We start from the raw sequence: 14315 nt of genomic DNA, 5'->3' as shown, positions 1-14315 counted from the left end.
TATACTGCTTTTTAACAAAAGGTTTCCAAAGTGGTTTACATAGATATAAACAGATAAATAAAATGGCTCCCTGTCCCCAAAGGGCTCACAATCTAAAAAAGAAAAATAAGATAGACACCAGCAACAGCCACTGGAGGGATGCTGTGCTGGGGATGGATTGGGCCAGTTGACCTCCCCCTGCTAAATAAAGAGAATCACCACTTTTAAAAGGCGCCTCTTTACTCAATTAACAGGGGATTAACACCTGACCTCAGTATACACAAGCAAAGAACAGCAAAAAGGGGTGTGTGTGATTCTGCATATCCACGGGTTGGGGATGGCTGGAATGTGACAAACAGCCCTTTTGTGGCATATTTTGATGAAAAATGGCATTCCACCCGCCCCCCCGTGATCTTTTGCTGAAAAACTGGGACTTTGGGCCTGAGCCAGGGGTGGTGGGGGTGGGGAGGATCACCGGACTGCTGAAGACCCGCGGAGCATGGTAAAAGTAAAGTTGTGCCGTCGAGTCGGTGTCGACTCCTGGCGACCACAGAGCCATATGGTTTTCTTTGGTAGAATACAGGAGGGGTTTAGAAACCCCTCCCATGCTAAAAAAGCCCCCCAATGACAAAATAAAGGGCGGAGCATGGTAGAGCCCTTTATTTTGGCATGGGGTGGCTTTGTGCATTGTGGGCGGGGAGTCAGGCTCAGGGAACCTAACCCACACGACTTAATGACTCTGTATTCGTGGTTTCATTATCTGTGCTAATAGCAGAGCACGCAACCCCCGTGAATACAAAGGTTCACCTGTACAGTGTACCTATGTAAAGATCTGTAAGTACGTACAGTTCTCCAATACATTATGCAGAGCACCTGTACAGCAGTACACTTCTTATCTGTATCCTGCATTTCAGCTACCCAGGTTCACTTTTTAAATGAATGCATGTACAGTCAAATGAACCCTCATATACACGTTTACAGACATCTGAGCGCACATACAGTGTAAGGGCTATAGTTTGGAAAGGGCTATAGTTTGCCCCCAACCCAGACTGGATCCAGGGCAGCAAACTGGTGTCACAGCCCAAATGACAGCTTTGCTCCTTCTGCAGGGTCTTTTCATCTCAAGATTTTTGAGAGCTTCTGCAGAGATTAGAGCACAATCCCAATGGCTTAGCTGTGTTGCCTGAGTGCAGTTGCATTCATGGGACCCTGCTGCTTAAATAAAAGCTGGAGTTCTGAATTAAATACATTGCCTTCCTGCCTTTTTACATCTTTGAAGGACACCTCTCCTGCCTCTTAATGTACTATCATACACTCGTATGGAACCCACACACAAAGTGTCTGAGAGTTCAAGAACTCTGATTTGTTTCCCAGAATCCAAACATCTTCTTCAACTGGAACTTCATTTCTCCTTGAACCTTTCATCCGACTTTCAGAACAATTTGCTTCTTATACCAAGAAATGGATTGTTCTGAAACTTGGATGAAATGTTCCAGAAAAAAATGTTCCAGGAGAACTGAAGTCTCTGAATAGAAGATGAATATTGACTTTCACTGTATGTGGTCATTTGCTTTCATTCTAGTATTTTAACATCGTTGTGGTTGATGACTAAATAATTCATTCAAATATATACCCCGATTTCCTTGGCTTGACTTCCATCCTTCTCCCTGCCATGCCTATAGACAGGCAGGAGAGGCCTTTCCATGAGACAGGGTGAGGCGATCACCTCAGGCGCAGGCATGAGGAGGGCCGCAGGAGATGGCAAGTGCCAGCCCGCCACCATTCCCCAGGCCTCCCTGCTGCCAGCTGTCACAGCTTGCCCTCAGCCCACTGTTCATTTTCCACTCCTTGCCCACTGGTCAATGCCTCTTCTCCCCTGGCTTGCTTCCCACCTGACATGCGTTGGGAGCACCCCTGTTGCCACTGCCTGACTTGGCATGTTTGGAGAGTGCAAGGTGCCGCCCACCATCACCGTGGCAGCATGGCCCGAGAATGCTGAACACCTGCCCACAGTGCGTGTGGGGGTCATATTGTCCATGGCCTCCAGTATTTTGTTTATTTCTTATTATTTTTATTTATTACATTTTTATACTGCTCCATACCACCACCACCACCACCACCACCACCACACACACACTCCCACACACACACTCACACACACAAAGTCTCTGGGTGGTCCACAATCTAAAAACCATTAAAACATAGGCACAATTCAAACAATCTTAAAATACAAATAAAAACTCTAAAACCCAAACTTTTAAAACTATAAACTATAAACTAAAAGACTGACTAAACAGGTATTCCTTCTTAAAAACATCCAGAGAAGGAGAAACTCTAATTTCATAAGGAAGTGCATTCTAGAGTCCCGAGGCAACTCTAGAAAAGGCCCCGTTTCGAGTCGCCACCAACCAAGCCAGTGGCAACCGCAACTGGACCTCCTCAGATAATCCTAAGAAGCACCGGGGTTGATGAAGATGAAGGCATTCTCTTAAATACCTCGGACCCAAGCCATTTAGGGCTTTATAGGTAACAACCAGCACTTTGGATTTCGCCTGGAAACTTATCAGCAGCCAGTGTAGTTCTTTTAATGTGGCCTGGGGAGCAGGCAGGAGGAAAGGTTGCCAGAAGTCTCCTCTTCTCTCCTTGTGCTCTTTGCAAAGCTAGCAGGGGTCGGATCAGTCTCAAAGAGCTGCTCTCATGGCAGCAGCAGAGGGCATCTTGCCATCCTGCTGGCACCCCAATAATTTGCCACCTGAGGTCACCTTGCCTCATGAAAGGGCTACCCCGACAGGCAGTTCTTGCCTTTCCTTGGGATGCAGCTCAGCTTCTGCAATTTCCCAATGCACCAGTTTCATCAACAGTCTGGACTATTAACTCTTTAGACAACCTTTGGCCCACCAGTCATGAAACCAGGGGTGTAGCTATAATTGAGCGAAAGGGTTCAAAGAACACGGGCCCCCAGCTCCTGAGGACCCTCCAGCTCCACCCCTCCCTATTATCTTCATTATCTCCCTCACTCTGGGGGGTCGCCAAAGAGAGGGATGAACACGGGCCTCCTCTCCCCTAGCTACCCTTCTGCATGAAACGCTGCTTTGAACATGTTAGCATTGCAGCCTATGGTCTGTAACTCATCTCCACGGGCATTTCCACTATTGCAAGCACTTGGGAAGTTGTGTAGAAATCACAGCAAAAAGAGAAGCCCTCCCCCCCCAACCCCGCAATCCCACCCACTCCTGCTCAGGAAAAGCTCAACATGTTGAATGCTTATTTATCCAAGATCAATGCATGCCGAGTCAAATTTTTTCAAGAGACAGTTCACATTCCCTAAATATTCACCCCTCCGCTGTAGTGATTATTTCCTGTTTCACAACGACTGCCTTACCACTCTGGGGGCTAGTTAATTTTCCACAGAAAGATCAAGACTGAAATAGGCCTTGGCAAGGTTTATAAAGGGCTGTTACTGCACTCAGTGTACCCAAGACTTCAAAGGAGAAGCTATATTTTATTTTATTTTTATTTTTTTGTAAATGGGGCTCAGATATCCTAATGGCACTAGTAAGGGTCATGTTGCTGCTTGAGGCATTCTAGAATCCATTACTCTTCTCCAGCTAATTGACAGAGAGTGAGTAACACTCTAATCAAAGGTTACATCTGAGGCATTCATAGAGGTGTTTGGGGCGTGGTGAAAAATGAATTCCTGAAAGGACTCTCTTTTAGATCTGTAACCATCCATTATAGTGAGGGATGTTGCTCTTTTGTTTAGCCTATACAGGTGTTCGTAGCCTAAAAATACAGGGTTCCCTGCCTTGTGTGCTTTGGGGCTTTAAGTCATGGTTTACAACCTGCTGGAACCAGAGGAGGAACCAGAAGAGGGGAGGAAAGTTGGCCGTCTGGTAGTGAACATGAATTGCCCCCTTGGTTTTGCTAAGCCTTGGTTTGCATTTGGATGGGTGACTACATATGAACAGTGTAAGACATTTCCCCTGGGGGATGGGGCCATAGCTTAGTGGAAGAGCATCTGCTTTGCATGCAGAAGGTCCTAGGTTCAGACCCTGGCATCTCCAGGTAGGGCTGGAGAAGACCCCTCTCTGAAACCTTGGAGAACTGCTACCAATCAGTTAAAAAACATACTGAGCTATGTAAACCAATTGACTGACTCAGTATAAGGCAGCTTCCTGGGCTCCTAACAACCACCACTCCAAGTCACCAGCACCAGTGTGATGATGAAGAGAGCCAGTGTGGTGTAGTGGTTAGAGTGCTGGACTAGGTCCGGGGAGACCAGAGTTGAAATCCCCATTCAGCTATGAAACTCACTGGGTGTCTCTTGGTCAGCCACATATCTCTCAACATTGTCACAGCACTCTGTTTGAGGGTGCACCTGGACTGAATCTCCTTGTGGGACTGATGGAGATGCCTGGGCTCAATCTGGGTACTCCTTCACTCTCCCCGCCCCAGACTATTATCACTGCTATGACAGAAGAGCTTCTAGGGGCAGTGATCCCACAGATGGGGTAGGATGGAGCTCCTGTACCGTGTCCAATGCTTCCCCTCCGACCCCAGCTAAACTCTTCCATATAAATAGTTGGTAATCACAAGGAGGAGTCACAGCAAGGGCTTCTTGAGAATTCCTGTATATGGCGTTTAAATAGTTCTTGGAACATTTGCCCTCTTCCATAATTCTGGCTAAAAAACAGGTACATTCTTAGGAGATTTAATGGAGTAGCTCTGAACACTATTCACCAGCCCTAAGCAGAATCAAAGGGGTCATTGTGAAGTTGAAAGGCTGCCAGCGGGGTGAACTCTTAAGAAAATTAGGATCTCGCTTTACTCGGAACAAAGAGAATCTGTGCCCTTTTCTGAGAGATTCATTGTTGAGCAAACACAAACAAAACAGTGTGACTTTGGTTTGTTTTGCTCTCCCTCCTGCAGCCTCAGAAGGACAAAAACACATGCAGAATGGTGCATGCCCATTTCCTTCAGGAGTGTCTCATGATGTTCCACAAAGGAACCCTTGTCAAAACTGGACCCTGAAACCACTTTGTCCGTAAAGCTGAACAGCTATAGCCCTCTGTGTCAACATTTGATTCATTTCATTTAAGTTTGCTGCACTGTGATTGGGCACCAGTTTTTGCACATTTCCCATATGTGAAAAGGTTGCCTTTGCACATTCAGTCTTTTTTTTTAATTCGCCCACTCCCCATGCTGTATTTGCACAACTGCACATTCAGTAAAGACTGATGTGAACTTTATGTAGCAGTTGGGATTGCCACAGGGCACAGGAACTACATCTGTGTTTCCTACAGCAAAGGCATAATGTGTAGGCATGCGCCCATAAATTCCACCAAGAGGCTTATGAAGAGCCGCAGTCCAGGAAGAATCCTTTGTGCTTTCACACAGGTGTGTAAGGACACAGATTAAATTCACATTTATATGTGACTGTGACAGAAAATACTGATACAGCAGCAGCAAATAAAATTGCTGCAAAGTGACCTCAATTTATCAGCTGCTCTTTTTCCTAACGTGGCACAAAGAATGTTAATTAATGGATTATTCCTACATCAGGCCATGGATTAAACTAAATTCTCCCTGGCATTGTTCTCATGTCTGCCTAAGGGCCAAACGAGCTTAGACATCAGAGATCCATTATTGTCATGCCCAAGTTATGGGAGGAAAGATAGGAGAGAACTGAATGAAATCCTCAAGCTCCCACCCTTTGACTTTCCCCAGTTTTAGCCAGATATGGCTCTTTTGTAGTCTCCTAAAACAGTCTCTAAGGGAGCCCCTCTGCCCTCCTGTAATTTGAATACTGCATGATTAGATCTCTGAGGGGATGGGGATTAGGATCAGAATCACAGCACTGGAGAGGAGAAGAAGCCCTTTTCCTTCCAATGTTCTCTCTCTCTCTCTCTCTCTCTCTCTCTCTCTCAAAAGAAGGCTGGAACCAGTGTGTTCTCTCTAAGGCATGCACATGTGATGTCTGCTCAGTTAATTTTAGATCCCGCTCAAACTGAATCTGGAAGGACCATTCTGAATGCACATGTGCACAAATTGCTTTGATACTGCGTGACAATTTGCTCTTCTCCCACACCTCTCTGAAGAAGACCATGACCATGAAGGAATTCCTGCTTCCTGAGTTTCCCTTCAAACAAGTATTTCACAAAGTGACTAACCAGCCTGCACAGCATTAGTCCATATACCATTTGCTTCCAGGATCATGTTAAATGATTCTAATATTGCTCAAGGTTGGGGACACAACTCTTCATACGTGCCAGAAACAAGGTAGTAACCCCCTCCACTCTACAACCCACCAATCATTAACAACTTTGCATAAATTAAGAGCAGCAGATAAGATTCCACGTTTCCTAAAGTTGTCAGCTGTTGAGCTATTCACTGGGGCATTAAAAATCAGTACCATAAAAAGTTTTGGCGTTCAGCCACTGAAGATTAGGAAACAGATGAAAATATAATTTTGTAATCAGATGCTGTGAGTGTTATTTATGGAGAAAAAGTTGGATAAGGAAGACAGAAGAAATCAGATTATGTGTGAGAACAAAAATAGGGGAAAACATCTAGAAAAATTACACATTTATTTCACTTGCACTTTAGTGTAAACTTACACTTTAGCAGTTTCTTCAAATCAGTCTTATAGTAAAAGGATTGGGAATTCTTGCATTAATTTACATTGATTTACTTCTCTTCCAAGATCTCAGTAAACCAAAAATATAATGATCTCCTGTACAAAGAGGAGGGTTAGTGTCATAGCCCAGACCTCTGAGTCAGAAGAGTTAGAGGAGGAGCAGGAGGACTTGGTTGGGAGAGCAGGCTCAGAAGCACAACAGGAGGACCTGGCTGTGAGAACAGACTCTAGAGCTGAGGTGTGCAGCAGGCAGGGGAATCTGGATAGCTGGCAGAGATGAGGGCTGAGGAGACTGATCAGGAGGAAGCTGGAATTTCACCTGTGTTACGAAGACGTTTCAAGAGAAAGGCTCAGTGGAAGACAGGCAAGCACAAGATCTCGCAGGAGAGGGAATAGAAATGCTGAGTCAGGAAAGCCTGATTGGCTGCCAGTTATCTCGAGCCCTATATCAAGCGGACGCTGTTCCTGAGATGGTACTGTCAGCAATGTTGCCTTCCACAGACAGTGTTCCTCATACTTAGAATTGTTCACCCTTTCTTGTTTCAGCCTGTCCTTGTTCTGTTCATTCCTTGCTCCTTTGTTTCAGTTATTGCTCAGATATTGTAGAAGGGGCTACCTAGTTTAGTTTCAAGGGATTTTATTTTGCTTATACTACTTTATCTTTGAAAGTCATTGCTAAGCTGCTACTCTTATCTACAGAATTTCGATCTTGACTCACAGAAGTGGAGCTGGAGGGATTGTAAATTCTGTCAGGTCAGCCGTGCCAACAGATTTACGACAGTTAGTTTCCCATATCTATATAAAAGATAGCAATAGAGATTTTCCATTGCCAACTCATTCTCTGCTTCCTAAGACCCTGATCCAGATTCCACTGACATTAACAGATACATTTTGTTGGTTTTATTATGACTTGAACAAGGTCTTCCCGGCCAAAAATAGTAATGCTTTTTAATTCATTGTGTGCCAGAACTACTTGTAAATGGAGTGTCCTATTTCCAGAATAGAATACATCCCTACCTGACTCCAAAGATGACTTGTAGAAGGGTGCAAATTCCGGAGACAAAGAAGATGGTGCTGATCAGGTGACTCTGTGTCAAAGTATCACGTTCTAGGCAAAGCCCTTTGGAAAGGATGAGCGGAATGGCAACAAGACCTCCAAGTGCAGTCAGGTAGTGCTAAGAACCAGAGAAAAAAGAGACAGTCTAAGAAAAAGTCTCTATTCATTCAGCATAATGCTTAGAGTACTGTATTAATCAGCCACCTAATGGTGCAGCAGGGAAATGGTTTGCCTAGTTAGCAAGAGGTTGCTGGTTTGAATCCCTGCTGGTATGTTTCCAGAATATGGGAAATACCTATACTGGGCAGCAGCAATATAGGAAGGTGCTGAAAGGCATCATCTCACACTGCTTGGGATGAGGCAATGGTAAACCCCTCCTGTATTCTACCAAAAGAAAACCACAGGGCTCTGTGGGTGCCAGGAGTCGACACCAACTCGAGGGCACAACTTTACTTTACTGTATTAATTGAAAAGGAAATCCTAAACTATCATGCAGCTTGCCAGTTAGGGCCAAACTACACATTCAGTTAATCAGTCTTCTGGTCCTCTGTCTTAATAATAACAATAACAAATAACAGTAATAGTAATAAAACAACATAAATTGCCACCTCAGGGGTAGATGATCAGGATGGGGCCTATGGCACATGGGGAAGGTTTAACCCATTCCACAGTACTGGTGTTTCCCATGAAAATGGTCCACTAAAGCAGCAATTGTTCTTAGGTGGGTGGGAAACTTCTTTTCTAGGCCCCAGTTTGAGGGGATGGTTTTTTTCAACAAATGAACAGGGCCAAAAGATCCCATTCTGAATTCTGTGATCCCGGTCCCAATTTCCATCCTCCCCTGTGGTTGCTATTTAACAAAACAAAAAAACAAAAAGAAGACCAAGCTATGCATTTAACTTTATGAGGCGAGTCTCACGATCAGTGAGACTCGCCGAGAGCAGGTTTGCGGGGAGAGCAGGCTTAGCCCGCTCTCCCCGCAGACGATCGTTTGGGCAGCCCTGGGTGACCGGACCAGCCACCCACACAACTGCAGGCTCTGTCACAGAGCCAGCGGGAGCCACGGGGATCGGGGGCCACGGGAAGTTCCAGAATGCCCCATGCAAATGCGTGCGGCATCCTGGAGAGACCCCCAGGGCCAGGAGGCTTGTTTCAGCCTCCCGGTGGGGGTCTCCTCATGTGTTGCCACAGTGTGGAGGTGTACCGTGGCAATATACAACAACAAAAACCCAAGTTAGCAGAGCGCTCACTCTGCTAACCTGGGCTAAGGGGAGGGGGAGTTAAGCGGGTGACCCGCTTTGGTGAAACCGGGCTCGGAGGTTCCCACGATCCGTGGGAAGTGTGCTAAGCTCCCTTAGCCCGCTTTCCACTGATCGTGAGAATACCCTCAATGTGTAGTTTTGTGCAGTACTGAATCCTCCTGAGCTTGAGTACCCATTGCAGACTTTTTAATTTTCTTTTTTGCTTTCCACACATAAAGAGATCCCTGAACATGGAAAGCTAAAGTGTCAGAGAGCAACTATGCTAGTATCTTCTCTCCAACATACTAGATTTCTATCTGCAGGAAATGTGTCACTCAATCATGTGAGTGACTTGTCTGTAGTCTGAAGTGGTTCTGCCTCCAACACAGGTTTGATGCCTTATTTGCTATTTGTGGGAACTAGGCCTTAGTCATCACTCAGGTTGATGTAACAGGCTGCTTGTATCTTTAGATGGAAAAAACAGGAAGCACCCAACCAAAGAGCAAAATGGGGGTGGGGGGTGAATCACAAGGTGCTGTGAAGCATTTATATTAGGAGCCCAGCGAGTTTCAGCCACAAGAGGCTTTCCTCAGAGGCAGAAATTTATAGTATTCCAAAGAGAACTCTAACAGCAAATAGTTCTTTACCTTTTGAGAAGGCAAAGGACTACTTGTTAAGAGTTCTTTGGAATACTATAAATCGCTACCCCTGAATAAAGCCTCATGTGGCTGAAAGGTGTTGGGCTCCTACAAACGCTTCATAGCATCTTGAGATTAGGGATGTGCGAACCGGTTCGAATTTAAACTGGTTTGAATTCAAACCAGGGTGGTTCGAAGGTTTGAATTCAAACCAAACCAGCCATCAGGTTTGAGCTGCAGGTTCGAATTCGAACCGAACCAGGGGGTGGTTTGATTCAAACTGGTTCTAACTGGTTCGGACATCCAGAAATTGGTAGGATGGTAGCTGGCACCCAGGGGTACCTGCCACCCAAACCCCAAAGCAATCGGACACTCGTACGATTTTTTAATGAATTTTTAAATATTATTTTTATTTTTTCCTCATAGGGTATAATGGGACTTGAACCAGGCCATTATACCTTATTATGGAGCACCCATGGGTGCCAACAACCACCCAAACCCTGAAGCAATCAGACAGTCCTATGATTTTTTATGAATATTTGAAATATTTTTAATTATTTTTCTCATAGAGTATAATGGGACCAGAACCAGTCCATATCCCCTATTGTGGAGCACCTAGGGGCACAAAAGAGGGGTGGGTGGTAGACAGACAGGGGTGCCTACCACCCACAAAATCCAAAGGCAATTGGACACTCCTCTGATTATTGGTGAATTGTTAAAGTATTTTTGAATTCCTCATAGGGAATAATTAGGATTGCAGCAAATGTATAGCTTCACGTTGGGGGGAAAGGGGTGTCATAGAGCAGAGTGTGCTGGGTGGTAGTTCCTAGGGTGGGCAAGGAAGCTATTAGAATTATTTGAAAGGAATTGGGCAAAGGGCTGATTTTTAAGTGATTTTTGAAGTTTACATGTCTTTAAGGTTAGCAATGAGAGTGGATTCATAGTTTGTCATTGAAAATCTTATATGCTACCAAAGAATCTACACTCAGAACACTTCAGAAACAACAAAACCCAGTACCCCATGGGTTAGCAACCCATGGGGGTGGTTGGCACCCTCTTTGCACTAGACCACCACTCACTCTGGGCCACCCCAGCACCCCACAAGTGGCTTTAAGGTTTTTCTCCATAGGGAAGAATGGAGGTTTCAGCAGCCCCATAACTGCACTTGGTGAACAAAACCAAAACCGAACCACCCCCTACTGGTTCGCACCTGGTTCGAATTCGAACCGAACTGGGCAAACCGGTTTTGTGCACATCCCTACTTGAGATTTATTTATGTTTTGGTCTCTTGTTTTGCTTTTTGCTTTTATCTTTCATCAGTGCCTCTGAGCATTACCTCAAGGATGACAACTGAACAAACAACAGTATTATACATATGTATGCAAGCTATGTTGGCATTTGTACTTATGAGGAAAAGAAAAGTGTTTCGTGACCTGAGAATTCTAACAAAGCTCTGCCAGTACACCTGATCGAGTGTAACTGCTTTTGTTCTGTTTGGACAAAGAAGGGGAAAATAGGACGTGGCTGAGCACCTCAGGCAAGCGAAAGAATACTAAACAATGTAATGAAATATATCCGAACAGCACGCATAAATGGGCAGGCAGAATAAGGGCTGCCAGTACAAGTGTGGTGTAATGCGTGAATGCTCAACTTCCACTGGGGAGACTTGGGATCAAATCTCCACTCTGCCATAAAACTTAACAGGTGACCTCAAGACCATTACTCTTATTCAGTCTAACCTACCTCACAGAACTAGTATCCAAAGCACGCATAGATCAATCCTCAATGTATGCCACCTCTGAGCTTTGGAGAAAGGATGGGATATAATCTGTACAGGACATGGTTACTGTGCCTTTACCATTTGTGGAGAGAGAGAATTTAAGAAACTCCAGCTTTTCCTGTTATAGTGCTACACTAACGGAACTGCTGAAATTGGGCCTTCTGTGCAATTATTGAAGGCATGATGGGATCCCTGTCACTCTTGAACAGACCTGACAGGCAGGATGTCCTTAGAAACACACTTTCAGTAGCTGATGAAACTGGTCTGTGAAGATAAGTAACTGCCCTAGAGGCCTCAGAAGGGAGAAACCTCAAGGGCATATAAATGCTGTAAATCTGGAATGTATTTTAGACCCCCATTCCATTAGTCTTTCCACTAGAGCTGTAATACAAATCTCAATCTTATAGTTTATAGTAATAATACATGTAACATTTATTTTCATAATAATTTGATTGCCTTATCTACTTTACTGTATTACTGATTTATAACCTGTGCTGGTCTTTGACCATAATAAAGATGATTGATTGATTGAATCTGGCATGTAATGAAAAGGAGAGAAAGACTCTGTTGGACTCCCTGGTTTTACTATATCTGACTTGCATCTTTGGCTGGTTTGAAGTTTTGCAGAATGTACTATTTATTCTCAGCCACAGTTTCGTTCACCTCACAACAAATACCTGCCAAGAACCCCACAACTTATTCCTTCTTTCAAGCCTCACCTGAATTCCCAAGAAAATGCAGAGGTACCAAGGAGGAATATCTGTGACAGTGTAAGCAAGTTTGCTGCTGTCTTTGCTGTGGCCTTTCGGCCTTTCTTCACAGTCCAAATCTGGGGCACCTGCTTCAGTGAAGTTACAGTAATGCCCTCCATCATCAATCTGCAGGAACCGAGACAACATACTGGTTAGGGTTTGAACAGGGAAAAGGCACTCCACTGCCATTTGCTTATCTAGGATTTATAAACAAACTCTTTGGAACCCCCCAGGTCCTTATGTTGCTATCTGGCAACATAATGCTTCTATTTGGACCTTCACATGTCTCAAGGTGGAGGATTGAACAGAAACCAAAGAAGAAACTAACTATGGATTGGTTCTGAAGATAAATCGTTAGAGTTGGCCCAAGGCTGTCCTTAGGGCATGGCAAACAGGGCGACAGCCCCAGGCCTGCTCTTTTAACCCTCATTAGAATTAACTGGAAGGGAGCCCCACACTGGCTGATTTGCCCCAGGCCCCACCGGGCTCTCTAAGGACGGCCCTGAGTTGGCCCCTATAGTCTTTCACCCCTTCCTGTGTAGGAAGCTCATTTCGAGGCCATTTCATTCATTTTGATCTGACAGCCGAAAACAGTTCTGGAGAACCCACTCTACATTTTGAAAAGTGTTAGACCATATAATACCATTAATGTTTTTCTTTACCCAGCCCTTGGTTCTCAACCTTATGCAGCACATGCATAGCACACTTGCTATGTGTGTGTTCCCACCAGGAAAAAGTTTAATGAGCTTGAGTTGATTTCTCTATTGCTAAAGAGGACAAGCTTTCTTCCTCTGCAGAGAACAAGGGCAGTTATGAGAGCTGGGGGCGGGGGGGAGGGCACTCCAAAACTCACAACCATGATGGACAGGGACTGAGATGGGTAATAAAATATGCAACAGTCTAAGAGACAGCAAGCGTGAACAATACATTCTTGGTCTCCAGCCCAGCTTCCCTTTCGTTAAATTAGGGCAACTAGCAATCTACGCCCAACAGTAGCTCTGCGGGAACAAAAGAGAAAGACTGTAAAGTGTTCTATATGTTAAATGCCTAATAATCATTTCATTTTGAATACTGCTCTGAGCTCTTTGGAGGAAGGGTGAGATATAAATGTGGTCAATCATAATAAAATATTCTTGCTGCTACTACACTAATTATTTATGTATACATATTTAATATACCAGCGGTGCCATTTCCAGGCCTGTCCTTTGGGCAGGGTGGGTGGGGCAATCACCTCCAGCCCCGCACTCTCCCAGGCCTAGCGGCCAGGCCCAACCATCTCCACTCTCCCCGTGAGTTGCTGCTGCTTGCCCCCCTCCCTGTTCTTCAGAATTGCGCTAAACGGTTTCATCATCTCCCTCCTCGATCGAGCAAAGAGCGAGGTGATCAAACTTCCCAGGCCTGCACAAACTGGATACTAAATAAGAGGCACGTGTGTGCCCTGATTAGGCATCAGGGCGCACACACATCTCTCATATAGTATCCAGCTCATGCAGCACTGGGAAGTTCAAGGTCACCTCTCTCCTCACAGGAAAGAGGCAAACTTCCCAGCACCACATGAGCTGGATACCAAATGAGAGGCCTGCGTGTGCCATGCAGGGGCGTAGCTAGGGGAGAGGGGGCCCGTGTTCATCTCTCTCTCTGGCGGCCCCCCAGAGTGAGGGAGATAATGAAGAAAATAGGGAGGGGTGGAACTGGAGGGCCCTCAGGAGCTGGGGCCCGTGTTCTTTGAACCCTTTCGCTCAATTATAGCTACGCCCCTGGTGCCATGCATCCGGGTGCATGCACACTTCTTATTTAGTATCCCGCTCATGCGGAGCTAGTTTCCTTTCTCCAAGCTGGAGGAGAGAGGCGAACATTGTAGCACCTCGTGAGCTGGATACTAAATGAGAATCCCATGTGCACCCTGATTAGGCATCAGAGCAGACGTGCACCTCTCATTTAGTATCCAGCTCACACAGCACTGGGAAGTTCGGCCACCGCTCTCCTCGCTGAACAAGGAGAGAGCCAATTGAACTCTTTAGCACTGCGCTACTAAATACTCAGAGGGGCAAGGAGCAAACAACAGTGGTGAAGGAGGAGTGTGGCTGGTGGGGAGTGCCGCTTGCCCCAGCTCCGCACACTCCTCGGGATGGCCCTGGCCATTTCATTCATCTTTCTGGTAGGAGGGCATTTGGATGTGGCTTGAGCTCTTCCCAGACAGCAGGAGGCCTTGATTTATGGTATGAATATGA

At 45.4% G+C, this 14315-nt stretch overlaps 1 protein-coding gene across 1 annotated transcript in view; it reads right to left on the bottom strand.

The window, feature by feature from the left end:
• LOC128326664 (solute carrier family 23 member 1-like) overlaps window positions 1-14315 on the bottom strand; it is a 66122-nt gene that overhangs the window by 28244 nt on the left and 23563 nt on the right. Inside the window, exons 4-5 of the mRNA XM_053253891.1 lie at window positions 12052-12210; window positions 7634-7791 (exon numbers count right to left, since the gene is read on the bottom strand). Of these exons, the coding sequence (XP_053109866.1) occupies window positions 7634-7791; window positions 12052-12210 (317 nt within the window). The remainder of the gene's footprint in view (window positions 1-7633; window positions 7792-12051; window positions 12211-14315) is intronic.

This window comes from Hemicordylus capensis, chromosome 5, assembly GCF_027244095.1.
Source record: "Hemicordylus capensis ecotype Gifberg chromosome 5, rHemCap1.1.pri, whole genome shotgun sequence".
NCBI classification, from domain to species: Eukaryota; Metazoa; Chordata; class Lepidosauria; order Squamata; family Cordylidae; genus Hemicordylus; species Hemicordylus capensis.
The sequence above is the reverse complement of the archived record's forward strand: the minus strand, read 5'-3'. Positions and strand labels throughout refer to the sequence as shown.